The sequence below is a fragment of the Athene cunicularia genome (assembly GCF_003259725.1).
Source record: "Athene cunicularia isolate RWA chromosome 6 unlocalized genomic scaffold, athCun1 chr6_part2, whole genome shotgun sequence".
In the NCBI taxonomy this organism is placed as follows: Eukaryota; Metazoa; Chordata; class Aves; order Strigiformes; family Strigidae; genus Athene; species Athene cunicularia.
Window position 1 is genome coordinate 1,162,699 of NW_020799106.1, and position 27,694 is coordinate 1,190,392.

At 41.3% G+C, this 27,694-nt stretch overlaps 1 protein-coding gene across 1 annotated transcript in view; it reads right to left on the reverse strand.

The window, feature by feature from the left end:
- Positions 1-5,333: 5,333 nt before the first annotated feature.
- PARG (poly(ADP-ribose) glycohydrolase) overlaps positions 5,334-27,694 on the reverse strand; it is a 55,372-nt gene continuing 33,011 nt past the window's right edge. Inside the window, exons 9-17 of the mRNA XM_026852068.1 lie at positions 26,170-26,249; positions 23,891-23,951; positions 23,156-23,231; positions 20,743-20,890; positions 17,206-17,284; positions 16,307-16,415; positions 12,306-12,411; positions 9,162-9,290; positions 5,334-8,431 (exon numbers count right to left, since the gene is read on the reverse strand). Of these exons, the coding sequence (XP_026707869.1) occupies positions 8,265-8,431; positions 9,162-9,290; positions 12,306-12,411; positions 16,307-16,415; positions 17,206-17,284; positions 20,743-20,890; positions 23,156-23,231; positions 23,891-23,951; positions 26,170-26,249 (955 nt within the window). The 3' untranslated portion in view covers positions 5,334-8,264. The remainder of the gene's footprint in view (positions 8,432-9,161; positions 9,291-12,305; positions 12,412-16,306; positions 16,416-17,205; positions 17,285-20,742; positions 20,891-23,155; positions 23,232-23,890; positions 23,952-26,169; positions 26,250-27,694) is intronic.

The following is a 27,694-nucleotide window of genomic DNA, read 5'->3' on the forward strand; positions in this document are numbered from 1 at the left end:
AAGCCAATTAAAGAAAAAAAATTGAAAATCCTGCAAAGGTGTTTGGAAAGTGAGAAATAAATCCTACCTGTCATTCCTTACTCAATCCAGCTAGCAAATCCCGATCCTCACTCGTTAGCACCCTTGCACGGGTGGCGAGGGGAGGGTCTGCGGAGCCAGGCCTGCACGTCACTCTGGGGACAGGGGTTAGCCCAAGTCTTAAGTCAGTGGCTTGAAGCTGACAGTTCACTCCGTGCTCTGAAGCCGCTGAGCACAGCTGGCCTCCAGCGTCAGGCGGGCGCAGAGGCTCAGCGGGAGCCAGCCCCGCACGGAATTACCATTCCTCCCGCAGACGGGGTGAACCTTGGGGCCGAGGCTGAGCTCATGGCTAGACACTGCCGAGGGGCCGGGGGCACTGAGGCTCCGGCCAGACAAAGATAGAAAGCAAGGACCTCGGTAAACAAAAAGGCTTTTGCGAAGAATTAACACCTTCTCAAGCCTGCGACAACACACACAGGGGTTTCACCCACCAGGTCTGGATTTGGGGCATTCTGTGTTTTACCTCTGCAAAGAAAAGGTGCTGCCTGTGTCTGCTGGACACTGGCTGAGCAGGGGACCCCCACAATTCCCTCACCTCTTTCTGGCGCTTTTTTTTTTTTTTCTCTCGACCCACTTCAGAGAGTTTCCCTCACCTGGGGATGTTCCAAAAACTCATTTTTGGAAATGCTTTAAGATACAAACTACTAAATACGACATTAGGATGCTTTGGTCACTAGTTGCTGCTTGTGTTATGTCTCAGACTTAGAGAAATATGAAGGTGTGGGGGAATCCTGCTGTTCTTGTTGCCATCCACACGTTCTGGTGCACAACAGTCAAGAAAACATCAGCCAAGGATTGCTAGAGGTCAGAATGGGGAGTTGGATTTAACCCCCGTAAGTCATAGCTCTGTCAGGTCATCCCACATGAATTTTCAGAACAGCAAAGTCTTCTCCTGCTGATTTAAGTATATAAATGTGTTAGTTTGGACATAGATTAAACATTTTTCATGAGTACCATGTCACACGGATCTGTCAGGAGCTCTTACTGGACTGTAGCAGAAACCAATCTCAAAGTAATTTATTAACATTTTGAGGCTATCTGAAGGTCACGTGTAATCAAGATTTGAGGCAAAATGAGGGGGATGCTTGTTTAAAGCAAAGAGGAGTTTGACTAGCCTTGGAATCATTCAAACTACTGGGGCCAAAAGCTTTCCCAGCAGCAAAGGAGGCTCCTGCTGCCAGTCAGGGTAACAAAACCCTTCCACAGCTGAGAAGCAGAAGGTGCAGGTTCATCCGAGCGTTTCCAGCTCTCATGCCAATGACCAATAAACAATTTTAGGACTTTTTTTTAAAAAAAAAAAAAAGTCCGTCAAAAGATTTAGAGCCTCAGATGCTGAAGTCAGATGACTTCAGGAGGTACTCAGTTGCCATTAAAAACATCTAGTCCTTGTGATTGCCCACAATCAAAAGTCAAGTTTTATATAGGGGGAAAAAGCTCCAGATCTGTTGCATTTTAAATTTAATCTGCTGGGTTTGGCTGTTAGTTTTTGTGTAAGTGAAGCTGGCGGAACGAGGGAGGGGTGGACTCAATCAGTAGATCTGTTTTTTCATTGTGAATTGTCATCACCAACAGTAAAGTCTCAATGCCACTTGGCTGAGATTTAAAACATGGAAGAATCAGAAGCCTCCTCAGAGTTACAGTGTGTTCAATCCTTGTACAGAAGACACTGATTTCTTGGGGGTTTTTTTTACCTTTCTCCTCAAAATGCAAAAGTGTTGATTTTCCATAGAACGTAAAATCAAACATCCCGTCATTCCCGACCCACATTTGCCACGGGTCAAGTAATTATGAATGAAAATGACACTTTGTTTATATGAGTTCCATTTATGACAGAGATTAAGTTATGAAATTTGTACTCCTGGCATCTTATTAATGCTGCTCTGCTGTAAAATTCCTCAGGCAACAGGCAAAACAATGACTTAAAACTGCAACAAGATAATTACCTTACAATGCAGGCATTTTGTAGATAGAGCTAGCTCCGGATTTGAAAATACAATTTTTTAGGACCTTATCCTTTATATAAAAGGCTGCAGAACACTTACAATTACTTTAATTTATTTCCATGACATTTTGGTTTAGATCCAATCAATTCCTAGCACATTAAGGAAAATCCTGTCATTATTCAATAACGGGATTTAGCTATTCAAAGCAATTTTCTTAACCTTTAATTCCGAAAAGGTAAGTCTTCAAATTTTAGCAAAATTAACTTGGTGCCGTGGTGAAACACTTTGATCTGTACAGTATCTCTGTTGCATCTGTTGTGCCAGGATGCTTTGATGAATGAAAGAAATGAGCAGATTCAGCACTTCGCCTTCCAGCTGAAAGCCCAGCCTGCAGAGGAGTGATGTCCTCGCTGCTGTGAGGCCACGGAGGAAGGTTCGGAAGCATCTCTAAAGCAGATGGCATAAAGTACATCTAAACCTTGGTGGATGCTCTTCAAAATGACGTGATTTGGTTTAGCTTCCTCTGCTTTCAAATGGAAGTAAACAAAGCTGCCTTCTGCTTTGTAATAATCCACACTAACGTCACAGTTCAAGACCATGAACTTCCCCAAGCGTCCCTTTGTCGGTAACACCTGATGTGGAAGTTGCACAACAGATTAATTCAGCAAACGAATTTCCTTTACAAGTGGAGCAGGTCAAACTGCGGCAACAGGAAGAGATCTTTACAGTGCATTTCATCCTTGTCAGTCCTGCAAAGCCAGTACAGGCCAGAGGGGACATCTTTACCTGATCATCAGACGTGCCGTTACGCCCAGTGAAGGAATCCCCTTCTTGTATTCCAGTGCTCTGAAACTTGAACATCAAAGTCACCCTCTCAGATACTCGAAAAAAAAGATGGGCAACAAATCTCCCATCTGTAATATCACCTGTTCAACTTACCGTTAACGCCCCCAGAACCCGTCTTTTTCCCGTTGTGGTTAGGCAGAGAAGCTGGGGGGGGACATCCAGCAGAACCCACTTCCCATTTGATCTGGAGAAGTGACTGTGAGGGCCGAGGTGCGTGAGCTTGGGCACCAGCCAGTCGGCCTGCAAGGGCGCTGCAGTCTCTCGCTACTCTGCACAAGTTCCCCATCCTCTGCCTGCCCGATTCGCGGGGGATTAACTACAAACCAGCGATCTGCACTGCCTGTAGCTTGCGGCAGCTTCTCTGAGCCCCTGCAGCGTGTGCACCGCCTTGGCAGCAAGCAGAGCGCAGCACGTGCACGTCCCCCGATGGTGTGACAGCACCCCGGCGTTACCCCCGGCTCTGGGCACACCCCAGCGCCCCGTTTAACTGCCCACCAGTGCCACTTACCAGAACCACGTAACGTAACGCGGGCGGACAGCTCGGTTAAGCAGAAATGGATGGTGCTGCTGTAATGGAGTTATCAGTGACAGATCCCTCCTACGCAGCTTCCAGGTCACACTCGCTTAAGCAATGATAAACGAGCATGAAACACCGCGAGCACAAAACAAGATCATAAATACTCGATTCTTAGTTAAAAAAAAACCCCGACAACTTCAAGCAGCTGCAGCGTCTTGCAGTTTCCATGATTTTATGGATGTTCTCGCTCTCATAAAAAATGTACCACGAAAGAGTGAAAGGAGACTTTTTGCAGATTTAAAAAAAAATTAACTGAAACACACACACACACACCCCGCCATCCATCCATCCAGAGCAAACACTGCATCACCTACACGGGCTAATACACAAATACATCAGTGAACCTTACAGCAGCTTTTGGTATCCCAAGGTCTGACATCCATCTGTCCGTCCTTCTGCCACAGAAAGCTGCTTGGGCCAAGAGGATGCAGACGGGCACGTGAATGTCACAAGTGCTCGGGCTCTGTCACCTGGGAGACCCCGATCCAAGCGCTGACCTGGGCGGGGAACCAAGGGTTTGCAGTGGAGAAAAATGGGAAAGGTCTGTGGGGGCAGCAGCCCTTGCCTCCGTGCTTTAACCCTCAGGAGCCATCTCCGCAGGCTCCGGGGGCTATTCAGAATTAATAAAGCATATTCCTGAGGGCGGCTGTTGATTAGTCCGATCAGGGGAGCCTGGGCAAGAGACTGGCAGCGTGAGCACCCCCTGCTCACCGTACAACACGGAGGCAGCAACCCCTCAGCCAGCCATCACGCTCCCAGCGGCCTGTCAGCCCGATGATCCAGCTCTGCTCAGTGCCTCTTGCAGAGAACGACCCCACTTGGCCATTTACACGAGAATTAAATCTAAAGCCAGAAAGGACAAACCACGCTGGAGGATGAACTGAGGCCTGGGCGGCAGCAGGCAGCACGGGACGCCCTGGCAGCATTAACACTGCCACTTCAGTGAGCTCAGACACGTCTAAAACCTTGGGAGCAACCGGAAATTATATTTTACCTTCATTTTCTGTAATACTAAAAAAAAAAACCAACAACAAAACAAACCCTTACTGGCTTAAAATAACATTTTTGAAACACAGTTCTAAATCTTTTCATTTGGAAGGATGTCAGTGCCACTTCTACAAACCATGCAAACATTTATGCAACACGTTCATTATCGGTATTTTCTTTGGGTTTTATTTGCTTTTATTCAGTTGTATTTCCTTCATGAAGTTCAAGGAATAATCACTCACTCGCTTACCAAAAGCAAACTGGGAATTCACCCTGAAATGTCCCCCTCGCACACAGGACATCTCACCCTCATGCCAACACCGCCCACTTTACAGCAGTCACCTTCCTTTTTACATTGCTGTGCAGACAGGAGCAACCATTACAATATTGTACAGTAAGAATAAATTACTTCACCATATTTTATGTGTCAACATACCGGAATTACTAAATTCACTGCTAGAACTCCGTAGCAGTGTGCCATTTACATTCAAATGTGCTGGAATTTTTGTGTCCTGGAAAGTATATTAGGAGACAAAAATCACACAGTATTGCTTCCGTCAGAATTTTTTAATTGTATTCCTACAAAAAAATCATGTAAACATTAGCATACAGATCCAGAAAAATCAATATAATATAATGGTGCATAAACTGTAAGTTTAGAGTAATGTCAGGAACACTTCAACAGTTTATAAATTAATATATACAGGAATGGGTACTCGTCATTATATAAGAACACCTCAGAACTGAGGGATTTGGGTGCAAGAGCTGCAAAACTACACAAGTGCTCTGGCACCAAACTTGACTGAGGCAACACTGCAGTCGGCATGACTGCCTGTTGGCGTTTCATATTGAGCATCCAATTTAGCTGCTAAAAAGTATAAAAGAAAAGTTTTGGTAGGAAGTTTATTTGAAATCATAGCAAACATCCCTAAAGTAATAAAACCCCCCAAAAAAGGGAATACTCCATAGACAGGTTTCTCAAAGAGGGGAACTGAAGCTTGCTGGGCTGCACAACGAGCTCAGCAGCAGCTCTGCTCCTCGCTGCTCCAGAGCACCAAAAGGCAGCTCCAGCTAAAGAAAATGTTCCGGGCAGTTCATCAACGGACAGGGGCAAGTGGAGGAAAGAAAGAAAGATGCAGAGCACATACTGGGCTGATGCAAAATTCCTGCTTCCACATGCAGCATTCTGGGCAGTTTAGCTCTTTATTGAAGTAGGAAGTCAGGGGAATGTAACACCGTTGTTCATTTGCTAACTCTGGGCTATTTTGCTTAAAAAAACCAAAACAACCACCCCCAAAACTAAGAAAAATATAAATCTTCAGCCTGTCTGTGATCAAAGTAATATTCAAAGTCTTCTTACAGCACCGCCCTTCGTGAGATCAGGGACACCCAGCAGAGCAGAGGCTCAGATGACACGTTAAACAGAATGAGTCCTTTGCCTCTCCTGTCCATACAACCATTATCTCAGAGGAAAATAAAATGTATGGTAAACCTATCCCAAAGAATGATCTCAAATAAAAGGCATCCTTCCCCATATGAGAAAATTCTCAGATACCAGTGAAAATACAGACTGTGTAAAATGATTAGGATTATCCTGGAAACTTGATACTGCAAACACTTAACTGGATACCCCGTACTGTGACCTTCAGAGGATCTTCCCAGAGTTAAATGTCATTTTCTAGAGTACAGTTTTATGCCATCTTACTTTCACACATTTTTCACACCTGACCCATCGCCTCCCCTCACAATGAAAATTAATATTGCACCAAAAGATGTGTTTATTTACAACAAATGGGAGGTCTTAGCTAGCCACCAAAAGTTTTTCTGCTCTATTTTCTTCCAGTTGTTTAGGAACAACTTCTGTTCACCTTTTCTGTAGGAAATCCTGAGTAGTGAGGTGAAGAGGTTTGGCAGATAGCACCGATTTTCTATCACTTGTCTTAATTAATGGAGTACATTTATCATCAGCAACGCGTCTAGAAGCACTACCATAGCTGAACCGAAATGCCCAAGTAGAAGCTTATTATGAAACTGTAATTCCTGTTGCCAGAATCTGAGCCAACACTAAAACACCAGGAGCAGGAGAAAAGACTCCTGCTAACTCTGAGGGCACAGCTTGCAAACACAGAAGTAGTCCTGAAATTCCAGCCCAAATCTTTTCCTTGTAATGGATGGGGGTGAAGAAAACTACAGCTGGTGGGTGGAATAGGAAGAAACCCCCGAACTGCTGCGCCTGTCACCTTCCAACCACCACACTCCCCCGCTGCCCAGGCAGCATTAACACAACGGGCAGCACTGAAGGGGTTTATAAACGACCCAAGTGTTTTTCTGTTGCTTCCACCAGGGCAGCTCAAGTAACAAGTGCTTTATTGTCAGCCAGACTGCCAAGAGCTTCCAGCATTTAACTACCACGTTGTGTTTCGGGCTTGGAGAGGTTCTACCTGACATTAGCAGAAGGACTGGCTGGTACCAGAGCCTCTGCTCACTGCATTTCCTGCCACGGTTGTCACTTGCGGTGTTAAACTGGTCAACACAACCTTGACAGACCAGAAAATTTAAGACAGGAACAACTTGGGCCTAAACTTAAACCGGGTTTAAACTACCAACAGACAAACGTTTCATTGGATTGGCCCTGTACACAGACATGGAATAGTTTTGTTACAGATGTATCTGCAGTTTTGTGTAAACTGTTAATGTACCACAGCAACACTGATCTGGCATTCACAGAGACAGTAACAGCACGGGTTTTACACACCTCTTGCCCTCTCTTCATTGTCATCATTCCCATGCCTGAAGAGACACAGGCACAGACTCCTAACAAGACCTCACGTTCTCATCTGTAACCTGTGATAAGTGATATCCATTTCCTCACTCACGTTATCCCATGGGGATCCAATTCCCGCGTACACGCACACTGTGATAAAGGAGAACTGACATGACAGTACAAAGACATCTGACAGACCTTAATTCAAACGGTATCGCCAGTAACAGTGAACCCTGGAGAAACTTCAGATGTACCGAGATGTCTCAAGACCTTGTTCAATGTTACAACAGATAGCACCAACAATATGGTATTGAAGAGTTTCATGTGAAATGTTTCCCTCCACTTTAACTTTGGTCACACTTCTCATTTTCCCACCCTCCCATACTTAATTTCTTCCTCTACTTCTTCACGCTAACTCTGATTTAATAGACAATGCAGTTGTGAAATGCAAGTTGTGAAATTCTCCTCCAGAATCTTTCCATTTTTAACCATTTATTAAAAAAAAAATAGGTTTAAACCAGGACATTTTAAATTAAAGGAATGATAAAGTTGATAAGAACAACGAGGGTACCTTAAGACTGCTTAAGGGGTGATCAAATGATGAGAGTTTTCAGTAAGAATGATCATTACAATGCTCCTCTCTAAAATCATCCCAGGAGTTACGTGGCTGCCTGCACTCCAGCACTAAAGCTGTATGAGAAGTCTAGGCAAGATCTCTGAAAAACAGGCAAAGGAGTACAGAGAAATCTGAAGTCTTTCAGTAATCTCTTGACTAAAATACAAATGTATACCAAAAATCTCCTGCTCTACAAGGTATAATGCAAACCAGATTTACCGAAGAAGCATTTTCTGTACACACATGAACAAGGTTTTCATGTATGAAACCATCAAACAAACAAAAAAAAAAAAATCTTGTCTCTCAAAGATGATGTGGGTTTTTTTGTTTGGGTGTTATACGTAACTACCAGTGCAGTCAATATATATTAAGTTAAGCCAATTCATACATTATACGCAAGTCACACAATATACCAGTGGGAGATGAACAATATTCTGATCAAATACATCTATTTTAATCCTCAAAGCACAACCCTTTCTCTTCATCATCATCATCAGTAGACTCTGCATAGGACTCGATGGTGTTGTATATGAAAGAGTACAGCTTGACATCTGGTCCTGAAGTAGAACAGCTTCTGCATTCTTCATTGTAGTATCTGAGTAACAGCCTGTAAATGTCCCCTTAAAAATAAACAGACATCATTAAGCAGCATGTAAGATCGTGCCACTGAAGTACGTATGACTGCAAGCAAAGACTAGAAACGCCCCCTGACACGGAGTGGCTAGGAACAGCTCTTTGAACGAGCCGCGGAACAGGGGGTAGACAACTGCGCTGGGGAACTGCGGGTTTCCAGGTGTGTTCACACACAGGGCGGGCTCCCTCGGCTCTGCCGAGCTTTGTGCACAAGCTGTCCCCAGCGCAGGCTTGCACACCTATGACAGACACTGCCAGTTACCCAGCTTGGTGCTAGACGTGTAACGCCTACAGTGGGGCAGTGGAGACCCTGCTCTTCTCGTACTGCTGCTGGATAACACACCTGAACACAGCCTGTGGGATCAAGCCAGAACCACTATAAAACAAATCGGCATTAAGTATGTGTAAGCAGATTTTCCCGTTTTAAAGCAGTTTGAGATGTAAAAACTTCTGCAAACCTTCTGTCTACCACAGAGATCTGTATTTTCCAAGTTCTGGAGCATAACTCTTAAAATGAATCAGAAAAGTATTCTGGAAGTCTTCTAACAGATTAACACTGCAGAACAGAAGAGTTCCCCACTCTGGAAACAGGAACAAATAAACCGAGACCCATCTGCTTGTGTTCAGGGCTTGATGTCAGTAATTCCCATTGGACAATTTCCACTTAGAGACATGGCCAAGTCTCTTTGCTGCATGAACAGATTTCTTTATGCTCACCAATAGTCTGGCCTTTCTCACAGAGAAAAGTGTGCATGCTGTAAATATCCCGCATCAGCTCCACATCTCCAAAGGTAAAGTAAACAACATCGCGTCCAGCCTCAGCAGCTGCCAGTATCTGTATTAAGGCTGAAACAACAAAAAAAAAGTTACACACACGAATAAAAGGATTTGCTGAGGGGAAAAACATGACCTGAGTTTACAGCAAATGATCATACCACCCATCTCCAGGTGAAGGCTGCAAAGCAATTCGAACAAAAGGTCAATAGGTACATAAGTATTGCCTCCACTGTTAAAGTAAAGAATACTGGGCACTGCAGCTCAGAGTGTTGACGTATTCTGCTCGAGTCACCAGTGACAGCCACCCTTACTTTCCTGATAAACACTGGGGTTTTGGTCTGTGTCCGCCCCCAGGCAGCACACAGCCACTGTATCCAACAAACGTGCGTGGCAGCGTGAGGCAGCAGAGCACCATCTTACACCCTCGTTCAAGTTGCTTGCATCAAGTCACAAACTGGGGTAAAAAGCATCCATTAGCACTTCACAGTTGCCATCCTCCACCGCCCCTCAGAAGGAATGGAGCCAACCCTTCCGCTAGGTGAGCCCCACGCAGGAGCTCACCCAACTCTTAGCTCCCAAGATGAGATCGATGATTCTGCAGCCTCTTGCTGTGCAATTTAAGGTGCCCATCATACCTATAACAGAAGGAAGCAGCAGGAAATATGATGGCTCATTCTGATCTATAAAAAGTGAGTGGCAATGCCAGGAATGCAATTCAGGTTACTTAACTTCTGGCTTTACATCAAACTTGCTGGACCAAGCTGCATCCCAAGTTCTGTCAATGGCTCATGTTACAAAATAGACTTTTTTCTTTTATTTCCACACAGAAAAACATTAAGTATGCTTCCTATCTTGGAAACAGATTTTTGAAGATTCATTTTGAGACATCACCTGGAGTACTGATCAATGGTCCAAGTGAGCCAAGCTAATGACACACTACAACTGGAGAAAGTGGCTCTGCTCCAGCACATCTTCTCCCTTCTCACCCACCTCCTGACTTTCCTGCAGCTCTCGGGTGTTCATCAGACACCTCAGCCAATTCCATTCACCAACCCACCAGAAAAGTTGCACAACAGAAGAATAAAAGCTAATTGTTTTCTGCTAGATGAGCAGCTGAATTGGCCGAGTGAAGGGTTTGCTAAGAGCCAGAGCTGACGCAAGGGAGGGCACTGGACCACACAGCCAAGAACAGAGAGTAAGAGAGGAAAAACCAGGAGCCTTTTAGGTAGCACCAAACTATTAGAAGGAGGGAGCTGTTCCACCAGCCAGTACTGTGAGCTCGAGCATCCCAGGTGCTCACCATCCGTCACACGTTCATTTCAGGTAATGTTACACCCGTCCAAATTATGGACCTCAGCAACTACTTAATCTACTGCAGCTTGTCTTATTTCAGAGCCTACGGGTGCAGTTCTGATATTAATCCTTTCCTTTTCTACCCAGTAGAGTTAATTAAAATGTGATTAATATTATCTTTTTAAAGATTAATTTTAAATAAAATAGAATACGTACTGTATTACCACCTGCTAGAGGCACTAAATAGAAAGCTGTTCATAGCTCAGCTCATTTTTAAATGGAGACCTAATAAAATACTGCACTCTAATAAAAAAACCCTCTTGTAAACCCATGGCTAAAATAATAAATGATATGATTCACACGTGAAATTAATCTCAATCTGGGAATGATATTTTAATTAAACTACTAAACCAGCTGTGGATTTGGTAAAGCTTCAGTAGTTCAGCTTTTAAAGGGTCTAATTAACTAGCTTGCATTGGGGAACAGAACCTAATGAATCTTATTATTCATTCCAAACAATGAATGCAGTTACACTTTGCAGATGATATTAAAAATGTCCTACTGTTTATTTTGAATTGCTATAAATCTTATGAAATGAGGGTCAGAACTTCTGTCAAGAATCAGGCTTGCCAGTCTTCTGGGCGTTAATGCTACACAACAGCGTGTGACATTTCCATGTCACTGATACGGATTGGAGCAGCCCAGGAAGAGCAGCAGAGCCCACGTACAGGGGTCTGGAGGAATTTGGGGTCTCAAAGGAATTATACATGGGGTATTCCAGCTCAGATCCAAGAGGTGGTATGATGCAAATCAAAGCATTTATTAAATCTTCCTAACATAACCATAATCAGGTATGATCAGATCCTGCAGTAAATACTACTTCTGATATTGATGATCTGCACTTGGCAGCACATTTTATCTAATGGAAAGCAAAAAACAACTGTCAGGAAATCAATAAGCATTAAGAAAAATAGATGCTCAATGAATAGAACACATTAAGAAAGAAAAACTAATAAAGCTGGTAGCCTGATAATTGTTTGTCTCTGAAAAGCAAACTTTAAATACTCTCCAAATGTTTGAAAACAACAAAGAAAAGTAACTTTTTACTTATAACTATATGGATCAGGTTATCAGTTTAAATATCAGGATCCACCAGTTCTTGACTTGATGGGGAAAAAAGTCTTAAACGAATGTAGGCATGTGATATCTGCTGCATTATCAATACTCTTAATTTAAAATAAAAGAATATGAGAAAGTGAGTCATACAGCAGGCAACTCGGGAAGCCTGAGTGACTGAAAACTTCTCTGGCATACAGCAAGAAGCAAAACTAAACATTAAGCACTGTCAGCAAGTGTGTGGAGCCTTGCAAATTACCAGGCACTTTAACCAGCTCTGCAGAGATACACCTTTTAGACTGCTCCAGAAAGGTCAACTGATCGTGTGGCTGAGCACTGCAAACACACACCTCCTGTTGTGGACCAGTGCGGCGTGTCCATGCCTCTGAAGGTCTCCGTGCTACAGGTCCTTTTAAACCTGGTGTTTCACCAGACTTACCTCAAACTTCCCATTGGAAGCAGAATATAAGAACATTTTTATTGTTTAAGGCCACGTTACTCATGGCCTAAAGATTAAAGCTAACGCAGCAGTCCTATGGACAGTTTAACTATTATTCCAATTCTTGGCTAAAATTCAAACAAAACCATAAAATCCACTTGAAAAAAACCAACAAGGCCAAGAACCAAATGTGCTATTTTGACTCATTTGGACATTAATGAATTGCTACAATTTACCTTTTAATCGGGAGTCCCCTCCAAAGGCACCACATCCCCAGTTTCCTGTGGCTATTGCAGAGAGATGTTGGGGTGGGACGTTGGGTCGAGAGAAGCCACAGTAGGCCTGGAGGCAGACAAGAGGCAAAGCTGAAACGGACGGGCAAGCTGGCATCATGTTGTCAAACAAGGAGATTACAGTAACTATTGTCTTCTAGCACGACCAAATTCTAACTGCTTCAATTAGTCATCCTTTAAATTTAAGCTCAATCACTAAATTTAAGGCAAGAAGAATTTTGCCTTATTTGGATCCAAGTTAAAAAAATAGATCCAGGTGCTGACTCCTAGGGATTCTGTCACAGCTACAGGAAACTTGTCGTGATAGCCAGAGCAGAGAGTAACAGCAGATTGTTTCATGTCTGTGGCTTTTTGGCCTATTTAGAATACATGAGAGCTGAACGGCTGCGTCCAGTATTACTGAAATTCCTCAAAACCAAACCTGAAAATAAAATACAAAATCGCATCTTAGAATACAGGTCTAATGCAATAAATGAGGGTAGGAGGAAAGAGTGTGATATTCACTAAGAAATCTTGAGTAAAGGCAGGTGCTTCCACGTGTACAAGAAAGGGTAAGTCTCTTTGGGATTTTCTTCAACAGTATGAAGATTTATTGACTTGGTACAATTTTCCGGTACAGACTGAAGTACCCGCAGTTTCACTCCAATCTGATCTAAGCTGTAAATTCAGACTTCAGACTTCTGTCAGTTAGAATTTAGCAGGGTACCATGATTCAGAGTTTGCATAAGGAGCACTTACACACCATCAGATGCTTCTTGAGCTCTTCAGGCCAGAGCTATTAGCGTGCCTCCTGTCCACAGCACATTTTTATGAAACCAGTGGGCCAAGCAAGCTAGTACTCTGGCTGTGTACACGATATTTCTTCAAGCTCCATCGTCCCAGTGAGGGAAATGGATTTGTGTTCCAACGGGATGCCATTTTCTTTTCAACTTCTACTTAAGGGGTATGTATTTCTCAACTCTCCAAGACATGGAGAACAGAAACTTGTCAGACACAGAAAGAAAGTCAGTCAGCAGTTGGAAGGACTTCAGCAGCAATGAAGAAAAATATTTAAGTAAGTGCTCCTCTAGGATTTTTCACAGCAAATAAAGGATAAAGATAAAACTAATCACTTTTTAATAAGAGACAATGCACCAAATATTTTAAATAGGCTTCACCCAGGAATATGAAATCCTTCTGTGCAGTTTTAAAGCAATACGGGAAGCAGAAGAACTGTTCCTTTTGAGCTACAGAAATGAATCTGGGTTTAAGTTGTACACAGCTTCAAATGTACAGAATCCCGTATTATTTAGAAGTTGTGTGATGTTTACAATTGGTTTGTTTTCATATAAAACTGTTACATGTAGTTCTCAGTTAACACTGAAATGAAGCTGTAGCTTTTTAAAAAATTGGTAACTATCACAGTAAGCTTAATGACATTTATGAGTGGGATCACAAGCCTGGTTATAAGATGGTTGTTCCTCAGGGTTTGGAAAGTGGAACTTTTAACTGGAAAAATTACTGCTGGTGAGGGCCTTTATTAGGCAATCATCTCAGGGGGCTAGCAAGGATGGAACGGTGACATCTCTTACACATATATCTGCAAATCTTAGTGCTGAAATCAGATACAATGATTTTTCTTCTTATCCTGAACAGATGGCTTCAGACAACATTAATCTTGTTTTCTGAGTATGGGTTAAAGCAGAAACAAGGGTCAGCCTCAGGCAGCTACCTTTGAGAAAACTGAGAGTGAACATCTGCTTCTCTAAGACAAATGGATCTTGTAGAGGAGAAATCAGATGGGCTTGTAAGAAAATACAAGTTGCAAGAAGAATCACTTCAAGTTGTTTCAGTAATTTCCTCATGTCTAACAAAATAACAGACAAAAGAACCTCTGGATGCTGAGCTGTGTCTCCTAATACATAATACACTCGTATTTCAAAGCCTGTGTGCATATACTGAGCTTACTGAGTCCTGATTTATTAAACCATAATAAAATAGTTGCAGCTTATTCCATCAACTTGTTTTCACCCACAGAAAAATCTTAAGGTTAACATTAATGTTAAATCAAATTGGAAAAAACCCACAGTACATTAAAAAAAAATATTTGATTTGTTAAAATATTATAGAACCTCCAGTAAACTTAACTGAATTTTTACTGTAGTGAACAGAGAATAAACTCAGGTTTAAAATTTTCTTTAAATACCCATCAGTACTCATCAGACATCATCAGCCAAACCGACACACTGTGTAAGAGTTGCATGGATCTACTATAATTTATTTTAAAAATCCAAACCCGATCAATAATATTGAAAATTGTAGGCAGATCATAAATTCACTAGAGTAGGTAATTTGAATTCTGAACTAAGATATCACTGAAGTTTACACAAAATTTATTTACTGTCTTTTTTCAGGGGTAATTTCATTACCAACCATGAAGAAACAAGCTGATGAATGTTACTTCAGTCAAGATGCTAAGGTTTTATGACTAAATTAAATTAGTCCTTCAGCACTTGTACACAATTTCTGGGAGGATAAGGAAAAGACCGTGAGCTTTCAGGTATATTCCCTTTGCATTTCCAGCTGAGAATTAAAACCACACTGCCTTATGTTAGAATTTATGTAAAATGCATACTGTATTCTGTCCCCTCCTAGGGACTACCAACAGGGGTGTGCTGCCCTTACACTGACACCCTGACTAAAGCAGAGGCCCGCTGCATTTGTCAGTGTAGAAGCACACTAAGCAGGCTTTATTGTTGAAGTGTTTTCAACCCAAATAAAAGCACATTAATACAGTATAACTGTATGAACATTCTTGTACTCAACTGCCCAGTAAAAATAGCACTGCCATTGCTATAAGAGGCCACAGACCTTTCACTACCTGTGCCTTATACTAGCCATGCAAGGCCCTCGTTCTGGGCCATTAGCCTCCTTATTGACTTACGAGAATTTGCAATGTGAAGTAGAGATTGATACCAGGCATCTCTTGTTAGGAGATAAAATGTATGCGTGGGATAACAGCAAAGGCCTTGAGAACACTGGCACACGTTGAAAGCGAAGGTCTCAGAACTATAAACAGCTCGCTGATGGCAATTACTAGTCATTGAAAAAGCACAACCTCAAGAGCCAGGAAAAGACTGCTTCAGTTTCAAGAAAAGCAGCAGCAAAGCAAGAAGAAAAACAAATAACATGGAAATCTCAGCCATGAAACACGATAAAGCGCCTGCCAGGGCTTGGTAAAGTAACCCCATCTTGGGGGCTGCTCCTTGATAGCGATTAATGGTGTGTAAGAGTTATTAGTAGCAAGCGTGCTGTTTCTGAGCGCCAGTCTAAAAGTGGGGTTTAAAGGATTAAAACTGGCCTGATTTATCAGTCTTCTGAACATCCCCATCACTGTAAGTGCTCTCTGGCACGGACATACACACGTTCAGTTGAACATCCCTTACAGTTATTGTACAAATAAAGACAGGAGATTTGTGAACGGTTGGATCCAATCTCAAAAAGACATCAATATATGAAAAAATAAACTCCCAGGTAACATGGCAGTACCCCAAGAGCAAACGAGAAAGGTGGAAGAAAAGCAAGTGGCACCTGTTTATGAACTGTCACCATGTTAAAACATGGGGCAACCTCTTCTGCAGCCTGAGTAGGATTCAGCAGGGCCAAACATGGGAAGAGAACTTACAGTCATAATTTAGAAGCATAACAGGGAAGAGTTAACAAAATACATACCCAAATTTCATTTATATTTTTGAAAGTTAAATAAAAGATACCTTTGAATAGTGTATCAAAGGATGAGTCATCCTGTTTGACAAGCTTCTGCCTTAACACTGGACAGCAGAACCCTGAAGTACACCTTTTATAAGGGACACAGCTGAGCAAGAACTTCCTTAGCTCAAGATAATAATATAACTGAAAAGGTACTATAAACATTAGACTCCAGGCTGTTCTAAGATGTTACTGGCCTTGTTGAGCTCTCTTCTAATTTTCTCCGGTCCAAACTGATCAAGGAAACGTCTGAAGTGAAATGCATCTATAGCAACAATTTCAGTGTAGCGTCGCTGCCATTCATCCCTAAAATTGGAGGGAGAAGAAAAGCAGATGACATGAGTTGTTTAATACTGCCCATAAAATCATGATCCAAACCGAGCAATTCCCCGCAGAGCTTCTCTGTTAGAAGCAGCTAGAAAGGCGAACTCCTAACAGACAGTGGAGCACTTTTTTTCTTTGGGGGTCAGGAATGAAAGGAGCATCAGAAATAAGACAGGTCTCCCTATAAATTTAGAAACACTCTGGCTAGACTTTGGGCATAAATGTGAAACATCCAACTACACAGCACTATTTATTAAGTAAAAACATCACAAGGTCAAAGAAAAGCACTTTGCCTCTCTGTCTTCCTCCAGCATTTAAATGGGAGTACATTGTCTGTGTTTCCCTACCAGATGAATCATTTTGTGTATACACTATGATAACATTGTTGGAGAAATAAATTCAAGAGCTCAGAGCTTTTTTTATTCAGATTCACGTTATTAAATGTTGTTTTGCCACACATCATCTGCACTCTGGCACCTGAGGTATCACTGTCAAACCTGCGACATTATAATACACAGTTCAGTCAGTACCTTAAAAATTTGGATCACATACATGTAACTAAAAATGGTGGTTTAAGAACTGACATGTTGACAGGTACCATTTATTAGCATTATCAATATGAGAGAACTTGCTTAGCTTGTTGGCTCTACTGAAGAGAGCAGAATCAGTCAAACTCTATTAAGGCAAATGCTAGGAAATACTTAAAGCACCGAGTTTTCAAATTTATAACATTTATTCATTCTTCACTTGAAATATTTACATGGAACTTCACCTTGGGGTCTTGTCTTCGTGGCTTCTAGCCCAGCGGTAAGTTTCTGCATAGCCTGTATACTCACTGTACTGCTCAGTACCTGAAACAAATCAGTTCCCATGTTATATACAATATCTACATATTTTTTCACTTGACAAATCTTTCATAGGAATCTCTGCTTCTTCAGATGAAAATGCAGCTCTAGGAAGCAATAGAAAATAAGAGATTCATATCTGCACCAAAAAGACAAGGTCATCTTGTAACCAGTAGAAGCTGCTTTTCCACGGATGACGCGTATCAACCACCATAGGACATTACAAGTCCAGGTCTCTGTGCGCTTCTGTAACAAGAAGGTAGTTTTCAGCTTTGCCACTCTCAAGTTTAATAACTTCTCAATGAACTGTCTGTCACCTTTCAACTCTTACTGGTCAACAAAACCTGTGAGCCTTCACACCACCAGCGTTTTGCTTTTCTCGTTTGAGGCTACTACCTGTAAACACGATGATAAAAGAGTCATTCCACTACTGAAAGTGTGGCAACCTACTTCATCACAATTTAGCAAACATACGGGGGCTGACAATTTAGGGAACACAAGAAGAAAAATATAGAAGACAATACACTGAAATCCATAAAGCCAAAGAAAACCCTGATGGTCAGAAAGCAAGCAAATTTCCAATACACCCACATTACCCAGTTTGCCCTCCAGTCTGGAGAGAAGGGTAGGTAGGACCATTAAGCTCCCTAGTCTCGTTGCCCAGTACACCCTTGTTACCATTTTGGTTTACATCTGTTCAAATAAGGGCACTGAACAGACTGGGAGGCCACTGCTCTCAGCTACAGCCCTCAGCATCAAGGAGTTACTTCTGTAAAAGCTTGAGGGCCCAGAAAACCATGGTCTGGAACATACTTGGCTACCCTGTGAAAAAGTCAGGCAGGGTATCTTGGCAAGCATTAAGGGCTGTAGAAAGTAGCTCATTAAGTCCTCCAGTAATTTTAGCTAGAAATATGTCAGACAAAAATGGTTATTCAACTGCCTTGTGAACTACAAACTGCTGTTGCTGGGAGAAGAGCAGCAGTAAGGGATAAAATGGATGTGCTCATGTTTCTGGTGAGTCTTTTTAATTCCCATAAAAAAATAAAGGGGTAAAAAAAGCCAAACCACAAATACAGCATAACAGCACAGTTCCATCAGAACTTTAAAAACAAGCTACAAAAACTAAAAAAAAATCCTAAAGTCAAAAGTATATACAAATACCACTCAAAAATACACTTTGTGAAACTTAGAATAGTCACAGCATCAGACTAACAGTGAAGCTGCCGAGCATTAGTGCTTATGGGACCTAACTCCTTCCATCTAGATATTATTAAAAATAAATATACCTCAGACTCCACAGTCTAGCTCTAAATTTGCATATGATCTGTATGGCATTATAAAAAAAACCCACCGTACTGTCTCTCCAGTATTTCTTATGAGCTAGAGATTATACCCCTGGGGAGGCAGTACCACTAGCACGGAGTGAGAAGCAGCACGTGTGAGAAGCACAATACACTTTTGTAATCACCAATATCAATGTACGTTCACTGCCAAAAGCGAGGTGAAGGTCCTTCTCTCCCTTTCTATCAGTTCTTCTGATCCTTATCTTAGGCCACCACTAGCCTTCTGGCTCTCCAGTGGCACAATCAGCCTGCTAAATCCAGCTGAAAAACAATTTTTTCCCCTCTGAGTAAATTTTCAGCTGAACCAATTATCTGATCTCATTTACTGCCTGGGTAATGTGCTTAGGAGTCTGAAAATGCCTCGCTGAGATGGAGGCAGGACTGGCCATTGCTCAATCTGTAGATTTAAAGCAAACACAGAACACAGCTTCATCTGCTCTTAATGCTGCCCAAGTATATGCGAACTCAAACAGGGGGAAAAGGAAAATCCAGAGAAACAAACCCTGAATGGAAAACACTGACACGCATTCACAGCTCTACCAGAAATGCAGCTGTGGAATCTCTGGCGCTGCCGCTGACATTTCTGCAGGTGGATGGATGTCTGTGGTGAAGAGCTTGCCTGTTTGCACGACCGGTTCCATACCCATTACAGCAGTGATCTTAACCAGATACTGTGCAATCACAACTAATTTAATTTCTCTCCAATTTCTCAGACTCTTCTGCAAATTTAAGCTACACAGTTATACCCATTAGGCTGCTGAGTCAAGATGCATCGCAAGGAATGTAATTTATCAAGACGATTGTGACACGCAGTGGAGACTTGGCTAGAAAATGAGGTGGAAGAGCCAGGGATGAAATGGAAATGATGGAATGGCCATTCCCATTAGAAGAGAACACCCTATCACAAATACTAATTGCAAACCACTATAAAAATACTCAAGAAAACTAAAACAGTATTGGTGCAGTGAAAAAATATCCCCACCTTTATTTATTCATGTCAAATCACTATTTTTTGCAGGGAACGGAAGGTCTTTGAAAACATTCATTGAGCTTTTTCCCCCAGTCAGTTATTGCACAGACTGCTGGCCACGCTCTGCTTTCACCCTTGCCCAGAGGACAGGACTTCAGTGTGTTAATCCTGTTGTAGTATTGTGTCCAAAATACACAACAGAAATCAGCAATGGCCAAGAATTTTCAGACTCGTTTTTTAAAAGATAAATCACAAAAAAACAATTTATCAAAAAGTTTTCTTTGAAAAGGCATTAATTTTGGCAGGGTGGAAAAACAAAGTAAAATGCTGTCTTAAAAAAATTATTAAGACTGAAAACAAAAGATGCTCTGCCCAGTACAATCAATAGCTCAGGACAGAGTAAGATTTGCAAGCTTTAAACTCAAGTTTCTACTGTGCATGCATGGGAGAAAAAAGTGCTTTGGAAGGACTTTTCCAAGAACTGTGTTCTAATACTGTACAAATTCCTGACTGCTGAGGCAGCTCAGGTAACTAAACCCAATACTTTTACTATAGCAGCCTGAAAAATATAAAGTGTACACAACCTGTTACAGTATTTGTCTAGAGGATCTCTCCAATTGATTTTTTCTTTATAGCTTTTCTTTAGAGTAAATTTAAAAAAACATTACAGCATCATTTTATTTTTCAGCCAAGAAAAACGTTCAGTGTTCCTGTGTATAGAACTGAGACACACAGAGCGTGACCCGGGCCTCTCCATTTCTTAATAATGACATTTGGTGTTTTGATGGCAGCTGGTTTGATCCAATGGATAATAAAACAGTCCAAGTTCTACGACAGAGGTGGAAACAAAAGGAAAAACCCTTTCAGCAAAGCACTGGACAAACAGTGCATCTCCATACACAGCCCCTCAGCAGCATTCTGGAGCAGCAGTCACTTTTTTTTTCCCCCCTTCACAAAACATCTATTGGAACAGTGGCCCCGTGGTCTGAAGAGGTGGAGTGAAGAAGGAAGCTCTTTGTCAAAGAGCACGGACTTATTCTTTCTTCTTTTTTTATCTCTATGGCATTTAAACATACGGAACTTCAACTTGAAATATATGTTCTACATCTAAAAGCAGAATAAGATGTGAAACATCTTCTGCAGAGACTCACCTGTGATGATAAGACATTCGTTGTGATCCAAGACTTCAGTGATGAGCCTCGATACAATCAGTTCTGGATTGATTAAAAACCGAATTTCTTCTTGTACTAGTCCTGCCCCAGTCACACCACCGCCAACGAAACGGTTTGCAAAATCAACCTAACAAAAATATATTCAGGAGGATTATGAGATAAGCAAATAGCATAAAATCCTTTCATTTGTCAAGGTAAATACAGTCCTGTACAAATTTCAATAATTCTGTTGAAATCTGCTGCTACCACTCTAAAAATGCAAGCAGCAGGACAGAGCCTGATTAACAGCATGCCTTTTTTTTTTTTTTTCCCCTTTCTACTTCTCAGGAAACTTAGAACAAGAAAAGTGAGAAATTACACAGCAAAGTAAAGTTTTGCATGTCAAGTGCTCTAAATCCAAGTTCTGTGGGTTTTCTTTGAAGATCACATATTTAAGAATAAAACACGTTTCAGTGAATGTGAAGGATAAAAATAGTAAATTACAACGTGCTTTTTGCATTTTATGGACACTGAAGATTTATTAAGTTGTTCTTTAATAAGCATTCTGCCCCAGGTGTCCACACTGAAGCATTTCTAGATTGGCATTGCCCCTGCACCAGTAGTTCTGTACCCAAAAGGATCTCTTATGCATTCTCCCTGAAATGCACTTGAACAAGGCAAGTGATTTTGATCATTAAGGTTTCTCCTTGCAACAGAGCTCTGGACTCTATCTTCTGCTGCAATAATACATATTCTGCAAATTACATTTTGGTACAGACAACAGTTTTAGAAGGATTTGGTTTATTCAATAAAGCAATTACTACTTATGCATATTAACTGCCTATATAAATTATATAGATTTATAATTTTAAAAAGTCACGTCATCTTTCAAATGCTATTAGCTGCTTACTTAGATAGCTTACGAGAGCACATTTACATGAGGGGAACAAAAGTTGCTGGAGTGACATGAACATCTTCACAGATTACAAACTGATCAGGAGTCAGCCAAGTCTAAAGCACGCCGAGAGCTGGCCCCTACAACAGCAAGCACTCCTGAAGTCTGTCCTGGAAACACCAACACACTTCAGTTGGTAAAGATTTGCTGAACTTGACTATAACACAAAAAAGTGACATGATAACTACGCAAATGTTCGGTGTGCCAGGGCCCAAACACACTAACTGTGCAGAGTAGCCCCCCCTTGGCCTCCATCCAGGCCCATGGCCCCCACACTCCCGTCCTGGCCCTCACCTGAGACACACTGAGTGTGGGGCCATGCCCAGCCTGTCCTCTGCTGATGCCCACTAGCTGACTGGACAGCTAGGACTGACCTTGGTGACCAGACTCGTCGCCTTGCCTTTGTCTGACGACCACCAGCCTGCCAGCAGAAACTGTTATTGTCACCATCCCTGCTCTGCTTGGCCCAGCCAGCAAACCCGCCACTGAGGCTTGGGTCACTGGGGACTCCTGCACTGTCCTGCCTTGGCCATCCCGCTCCCTCCCGCAGTGAGTGCTCTCTGTCTGAGAGGTATTTCTTTTGGTAAGACTTGAAATAGCCAGGAGAAATAAATATAACATCCTAGGCAACACTCACTTGTACAGAGTGCAACAGAAACGGTACATGAAAAGGCACAACTCGCCCTTCTCTCACCTCTGAGTTATAGTATAGTTGAACAGACACGGCAGAAAAATGGTTATTGCTGAGCCATTGCTGAGTTCTTAATTTCAATACACGTGTGAGTGCTCAAGTTTCATGAAGTCATGAGACATTTTAAAATCTAAGCAAAAAGCATCACAAAAAAAAAAAATCCTCCTAGTCTTCCTCCTCCTCCTCTTCCTTTGTAGCACTTGTTCCTGGCTAAAGAAGTTGTAATTTTTTTTTTCCATAAACAAACTCTAGAAGTCAAACCCTGAAGAACAAATTTGAAAGCTCAGATGTGTTTCTTGCTAGAGATATGGACAGGACATCCTTCTTATTAATTTCTTTTGCTGACTGGCTCCCAGACCGGAACAGTGGTACTGGCAGCAGCAAAAAAGTCTCCTGAACCACTGACCTGGTCACTGTCTGGGGCACAAAAATAAACTGAAACCCTTGACAATGCATCAATATTACAGCCTGAAACGTTTATCTTGTCAATCTTTGATCCTGGTTTGAACCAGAAGACCTGAAACTGTCCAGGGCTTGTGATTCTGTCAGCTCTTTCAGCACCAGGTACATGTGCAAGCCTAGGTGAGCTGGGGAATATTGACAGTACTAAGACCACCCATGGAATTAATTTTGATGTTTCTTTTACAGTGCATAACATCTTGTCATGTAATTCGATTGAGGAAAACAAATAACTTCATTTAGCTGGCAGACAATACAAGTATGACAAAGACATGACACACAGCTAATTTTCTGTCACATGTGCTTACCTGCAGCATACCTTGTCCATTGCTTTCGATGGTGCCTTCATAGGTGACGTGCAATCTAGACAGTTTTTTTTGAGATCTACCATTGAAGAAAAATATTGTACAGAAAGGATGACTACAGAATGTCCACACAAAGGCAACCGTTTAAAAGAAAACCAATCCAAACCCAAACTTCTTACACACCTTAAACACAAGGTGGTTTAAAAAGAACAACCCATATGAATGAAAATGTATTTGCCTTTCGGAAACAGTTTGTAAAGGTTTAACGTAGCCAGTTGCTCAGTTTCTCCATCTCTTTCACCACAAAACCCCAAATCTGAAACTGAAGTTCCCTGTTTTTCAAACAATATTGTCCCACATTAACTTGCTAACCAGTAAGAAAGTGCAACGTGTGTTTTCATGTGGGTTATCACCCATACTTCATTACATTTCCTGTCATTTCAGAAATCAGGTCATCTCTCTCTTTTCACAGCCCCTAACTGAAGCAACAGCACCAAAGATGTGCTACAGTTTTGAAAATTCACCCAAGACTTGCTGGCTTCCCAGGCAAACAAACGTCCTGGAAAACTCAGGGCACTCAAACTACTTGTGGCAGTTCACCCACTTTCCTCTGTCCTTCTCTCAAAACAATCCACACCAAACATGGATTACTGTGGTACTCCCAGGCCTGAAGCAATTCCACATGAATGGGATTCAGTTACTAAGACATTTCTTATGTTAACAGGATGTCTGACTTACCTTTCCCAGTCTGGAAACTCCTGGAGGCACTGCCTTGTAAACGTCACCAGTCCCGTAGGTTCTACAGGCAAATCAACCCCAAAGGAAAATGTATTAACTGCTGGAGCTTTAGCCCTTAGATTGTTTTAAGTGGTAAGCTTCTAAAATTACACCAAACATAATTCTTGGTAGAAACACAAGAGCAGCTTTGAATCTTCCCCTGACAGCCCATGCTCAAATTGAAAACAAGTAACATAAAGACCAAAACAATCACTTATCCCTTTGGAGTTTGAGTATTTTCCTTTTCCCAGATCAAGAAAAAACTATTTCTTAAGCAATTTTCACTTAAACTGTAAACACTACTAGAAAGACTCAATAGTTGAAGTTAAACGTGTTTTCACTTAGGAAAAAAAGAAATTGTGAACCTTTCGAGGTCACACTCAATCTATGAATGGATGAAGCAGCAGCTTATATTTCCAAGAAAGTCCTACTCTGTCAATAAAGATTCAGCGTGAGTGGATTCCAAACCAAGCTGTTTTCAGCTCTGCAGGATGCTAGAGAAATTCACTGTACTGCAGCTAAGAGACTCCTGCCCTCGAGAGAACAGGAGGAAAAGGATGCATTATCATCTTCTCTCCTTATTTTACTCAAAAAAGTTCAGCTTTGCAAGAGAAGGAAAATATCAACCTTTTATTAGGTGATGTCATCTTAAAAACTGCATTTGAGGCTGGTTTCTTTGCTCCACCAGTAAGTCTGTGGCACTGGCTTGTGAAAACCATTCAGAACAGCATGTAAAGCACAAACATATCCTTCCAAACCCTTCTGCACAAGGGACTCCAGTACCGGTGGTGACACCTTACAAAGTAAGCATTCGCCTCTTGAGAACAAAGTCTTCAGCGGATACAGTCTCCACTGTGTCTTTTACAAGGAATTCAATTGCCATTTACAATAGGAGTTGCAAAATTATTACAATATTTTATAGAGCTCTTACTTCAGCCTTACTAATTCCTTGAACAAAAAAGAACAAGAACTGTGGTCTTTTAAAGGTACGATAGGAATTTTTAATTCAAGAAAACAGCACTCAAGAATCTCATTAAATATTATTGAAAGTTCTGATGTTAAGAAATCTAATACGGGAGTTTCACAGAGCATGTTCTCAACAGGTTTCATACGCACAGGTGGTCAGGGACAACTGCATAAATGTAGAATTTGGTTTGCATGAAAACGCTATTACTCAAGTATAAAAGACCACTAGCACACCATATCTCTTCTCAGTCCCACACATAGATCACAATTTGCTTTTTACCTCAGAGATTTAGTTCTATTGACATTGCTGAAAGTTTGACAGCTGAAACGGGATGTAGCTACATTTAATTTGTGGTGAACTCAAATGAAGAACTGAAGACTGACTGAACCAAGTAAAGGGATTTTTATATTTAGTAGCCTAAAGCTGTCTGTCTTAAAACAAGCCCTTATGAATATGAAGCTAATAGTGAAATACTGATGTGTAAAGAAAAAGTTCTTTAAAAAAAATACTATAAGGATAGTAATCTGTCTCCCCCAGAATACAATATATAAGCTCTGAAACAGTTCTTTCAAAAACAGATTTATTTTTGAGCTTATGCAGATGTTCATGTTCATGGTAACAACAGACTGACTACGCACACCAAGGACAGTATCGCACTAGCTTCTAAGAGCTGGAGATCTCTCATGTCTCGCTGTCACTTGTTTTATTTGAATGGGGCGAACTTCACAGCAGCTTTGCTTTGGGACAATAGAAGGGAAGAACCTGAAACACCATCACAAGCAGGAGAAAATCCCTCAGAACTACAAACATTATAGTCAAAGGACTAAGTGTGCACACTGAAGGAAATCTGAAGCTTGATTTAGAATCTTTAAGCTTGTGATTTTACTGACCTCATATGGTGCTGTTTCCTCTACATTCTAACTCTGATGCAGTGCAGCAAGTATTTGCATATATTACAAACATTATACATATGTATTATATACACATTCATATACACACACTTTTTATTTATAAAGGGGAGTGAAAATATATCTCTAACATCCCCCATATATATATCTCAGAAAGAAGAAAACAGAATAAGCTCCGTGCAAAAAATATAACTGCATGCATCATCTATAAGAGGTGACATTAATATGAATATCAGTGTACTTAGCAAGCCAGCTTTTGTTACCCACTTCCATCATAATACTGCATGGCCATTTCTAAATTTAATGGGATTAGATTTTTCATGTATTTGCTTTGTAGCTCAAAAAAAAAAGAATAAAGGATATACTTTTTTCTGTGACTCTTCTAAAATAGCAGAAAAGGGTCTTAAGTTTCTCAGGCTTCCTTGGTGACCGTCCTTCAAACAATCTGAAAAAAGAAACAAAGGCAATTAATTACATTTCAGGGATATAGTGCATAGTAATTAGGTTACTTACTAATTGTGATTTGATTTTTTTAACTATTATGCACATATTTCAATTAGCCTTGTATTTGAATACTCTCCTGCAGAAAGAGCTCTCTAGGCAGCCCCTCTGTGACTCCTGCAGGAGTAACAAGTTCGTTCACTTGCTGATTTTCTAATGAAGCTGCTAAGTGTACGCCTAACTCATCTGATTTTGTAATATCGAAAAATATAATTTCAATATCCATATCCAGGAAAACGACTAGCGTTATTTGCAACAGGCTGGCTTGAATTAAAGCAAGCGACTGAGGGGTGAAAACATGAATGTCGAGTACTCCAAGATCCAAACGTCTTACCCTACTTTCAGCTCAGTGAGTTGCAGAGAAAAATTGATGCAGCCATCCTGCTTTCAGGAGTTGCACTGCACCAGCAGCGTTTCTAAAGAAAAGAACCTACCCCCAACAGAAACGGCTTCATCCGCAGGGCTACTCCTGGCATTCTGACATTCGTTTGTAAGACCCTAAGCATTAAAAAGAAGCATCCTCTTTTTAGCCATTAAGCGAATGTATTCTTTTATGGCTAGCTGAAATACTTCTACTGCATCATCTATCTTCCAGCAACTTCAGCACACATTACTTAATTTCACTTCCAACAGAGTGACAAGGCATTGTTATTGGCAACACATAATGGAATTTATCTGGAAGGAAGAAGAGCGGCGACTTCAGAAATAATATCCTTTGAGTAGGAAGTTCACTAAAAGATGTCTGATAGAGTGAAAGCCCCCAGGATGTAAGATTCACCCCCAATAAACAGTCTAAATAAAGGAATGACACAACATTATTCATTTGTGTCCATGCACTGGAATGACAACCTGCATTTAAAACCAGAATGCTGTCAGGTGAACTTAGCTTTTAGTAGTGAACTGGATTTTTTCACCATTTAAAAATTCTGATGACGGATACACGCTGAAGAGATCAATTTAATCCAAAAAAAATCTATATTACATCACAGAGGCTAATTTTTAAAAGCCTAAAAAGATTTTATGTAAAAAACAATCAATCAGGACTTTAAGGTGGCAAACCCCAGGCTTATACAGTCTGTGTTAAAATGGGCCTACATGCAAGTTCTAACCCGGGGCTGTGCTTATGCGACTAATAAGGGGCTCATAAAAGCAAGAGCTGCTCTGTGTCTCTGTAGGTCTTGCCTAAATGAGTCAGTTTCCCCTGACCTTTTATCTAGAAGTCTCATTTGGTAAGAATCCTTTAAACTGGTTAATTTATCTATTAGTCCCATCAGGCCTTTACTAGTTTTTTGCCTCTTTACATCAAATTGAAGACTTGCTCATGTTGCAAACTGTCAGAAGAGAGGAGTTCGTGTCATAAAGGTGATACATGACTTGGCATAACTAGCA